Consider the following 3,075-nt stretch of genomic DNA (forward strand, 5'->3'; position numbering starts at 1 on the left):
ACCTACTCACTCCTGCCCTGTGGGGCTTCCCTGGATAGCATTTGGGGAATGTAACTGAAAACATAAAAGTGGGAGCACTTGATGAAGCCTGAGGCCATAGAGGAAGAGGCAGAGACAGGCAGGATGTGTTTACCCTGAGTCCAAGTGTGTCTGGGGCTACCTCTTTCCTACTGGGATGCTGTTGCAGGCTTGGCTAAGAAATGTGTTTTCTTTTGCAGGTGGCCCTTCCCCAGGTGGCGGTGCCCCCTGGCACCTTCGGAATGTCCTTAGCGATTCAGTGGAGAGCTCAGATGAAGAATTCTTTGATGCTAGAGGTGAGTGAGCTCCATTGTCACACCTGGTGGGGTGAACTCTGTAGAACACCAAGAGGAGGGTTCTTGGTGGGAATTAGAATTCTTTCCCATGCAGACTTGCCCAATGTGAGAGCCCCGAGAGCAGAAGCTCAGTTTCCATCCGTCTGCTCTGAAATTTTTGTTGGGTCCCTGATGTGTTCCAGGAGCTGTGCTGGGAGCACAGGACACTGTGGCTTCTAGTGGACATGGTCACTGTTCCATGAGCTTGTGGTCTAGTGGGAGAGCAAACACCAGACAAGGACACAAAGGGCAGTGCAGCCACTGATGGGAGGTGGTGATGTGACATCAAGTAAAAAGTACTGTACCAGCTGTTGGGAGAGGGAATGGTGCAAGGAAACCTCAGTTGGTGTGGGTGGGAGCTGAGGGGTGAGGAGGGGAAGAGAAAGCCTTCTAGACAGACAAGGTAGAAGTAGAAAACCTCAAGTAGAAAAGACTAGGGGTTGGCTGGAGAGATAGCTTGGCAATCTAAGTGCCTGCCTGGCACTTAGCTCAAACACCTGAGTTCAATCCCCAGTACCACATGCCACACTGTACTGAAACCCCAGGGAACACTGCTGGCCACTGAAAGCAGGCGTGGTGGAACATGCCTGTAATCCCAGCACTGGGGAGGCTGATACAGCCTGACTATGAGTCCAAGCTGTGTAGCGAGGCTCTGTACCAAATAAAACAAATAAAGACTTAAAAAAAAAAGACAGGGACATTTCAGGCTCTGACAGAAGACCTTGTTTCAATGGAGTGGTAAGGAAAGAGGAGTGAGGAGGCTGCAGGGGCTATAGGGATGATGGCTTGCAGATGACTTCTAAGATTGTCCTCCTAGATGGGAGGGGATCCAGAGTGTTAGAGGGGCCCTCTTGGTGCTCAGGGGAGGGCCTTTGGGATGGACAGTGGTGAAGAAATGAGCTCTCTTTTAAGGCAATGGATAAGATGCAGAAAGGGATGAAGGTTAAGCTGCGTTGGAAGAGCTAGAAGCTTTCTAAGAACTGGAAGATGGGGCACCAGGTGGGGTGGGCATGTTAGAGAACCATCTGAGCCAGTGCCTGGAGGTGGGCGCACAGGGGGGAGGTGCGTGAGCAGCAGGAGGTTAGTCTGTGTGACATTTAGGCCCAAAGACGCTCAGTAGCCATGCTGAGCGGGCTGAGTGGGATGGGAGGGGCAGCGATGCTCTGCTCCCCAGCCCCTGGGCTTCCCCAGTCCTTGCTCTGAGAAGTCACTACATCGAGGATGTTGACTTACTCACAGGATGGGGCCACCTTTGAAATACCTGGCGATGGGTCTTGAAAGGCAAACAGGAGAAGTGCTAGGAAACCATCTGGACCCAGAGCAGGACACTTAGGCCAGGGTCTCTTGGGCTTATTCTATGATGTTAGGCAGGTATTTCTTCTTTTCTGGGCCTCATTTTTCCTGTCATCTCTGTGCCTCCCCAACAGATCCAGTTTGGATGACTTTTCAGAAAAGTGTGGCTGGGGCCGAGAGCAGTTCCCATGCAAGTTTCCCCCATTCTTGGCTGTGGGCAGAGAACCCCTTCTTTGACACCAGCCCTAGTGCAGCCCATTTGAGGCCCACTTCCCATCTCCCATTGGTGTTTGATTGGAGTGGCTGCTGGGGCTTCTTCTCCATGGCAACTAACCCACAGTGTGACAACAACAGCTTCAATATTTTGATGTTTAGAAGACTTCTTTTAAAAACATGGCTGTAGCTCATCATGGCTCTACGTTCCTAGCTGAGATGATGGCTAGAGGTGGGAGGCAGGTGTTCAGGATGATGAGGGTCAGCTCTGTCTCTGGGGACCCTGTCCAGCTAGCTGCTTTCCCTGCATGCGGCGGTGGATCCTTCCTGCCCCCTCCCTGCTGGTTTCTGGCTTTGTCTTCTCTTCCCTGATCTCACTGGGATGAAATTGGCCTCATCCCTCCTTCCCTTCTCCTTGGTGGCTCTAATTTCTATTCCCTCCCTTTGTCTGATCCCCTTTGTCTTTTCTTCTCTCCACTCCCCCGGAACTCCAGACTCTTTCCCTGGGATGTGGCCTCAAACCTGGATCATTTTAGAGCCAAGAGGCCCCTCAAGATCTTTAAATCCAACAAACCTGGCTGCTTTTACACACTGGGAATTGAAGCCAGGGACCCTTGTTCAGGTCACTTTGTGTGTGATGGGCAAGGTCCGCATTCCCACTTCCCTTCCTTTGCTCAGGTACTTACTGCGCATCTGCCCGTCAAGTTCCATCCACTAGTCTCAGGGACAGGAAGAGAGATCGCAGCTCCTTAAAAAGTTCATCATCCTTAACTACCACTGCTTCCACTCCTGGGCAGTTACTTAAGAAGAAGAAGTGCACGTCCTCCTATACACTGGGCCATGAATGTTCTAGCAGTTTTTTAAACTTATAGCCCCAAACTTAATTTACATCAATGAATGAGTGAATAAACAAATTGTGGCATGAGAAGGAACAGACTGATGCTATTTGTGGTAATCTGGATGCATCTCAAAATTTTTATGCTAAGTGAAAAGAGACTGAAACTCAGCTGACACCATATGATTCCACTGATATGAAACTTCAGAAATGCCAACGGACCTGTATTGAAAGGTGCACACTGGTAGTGTCCTAGGGCAGGAAGCATGAGGAGGAGGGAGAAACAAGGCGGGAGAAAACTCGGTGGTGGTTGGTCTGCGTGCACAGTCTTGAATGGGGTGATGATTTCACAGCTCTTTTTTTTTTTTTTTTTTTTTTTTT

General features: G+C 50.1%; 1 protein-coding gene across 2 annotated transcripts in view; it reads left to right on the plus strand.

The window, feature by feature from the left end:
• Positions 1-3,075, plus strand: part of Pitpnm3 (PITPNM family member 3) — a 90,170-nt gene that overhangs the window by 15,481 nt on the left and 71,614 nt on the right. For both annotated transcript variants that reach the window (XM_004638310.2, XM_023723315.1), the window contains exon 2: positions 219-314. In XM_004638310.2, coding sequence (XP_004638367.1) covers positions 219-314 — 96 coding nt within the window. The remainder of the gene's footprint in view (positions 1-218; positions 315-3,075) is intronic.

This window comes from Octodon degus, unplaced genomic scaffold (assembly GCF_000260255.1).
Source record: "Octodon degus isolate 3935 unplaced genomic scaffold, OctDeg1.0 scaffold00098, whole genome shotgun sequence".
In the NCBI taxonomy this organism is placed as follows: Eukaryota; Metazoa; Chordata; class Mammalia; order Rodentia; family Octodontidae; genus Octodon; species Octodon degus.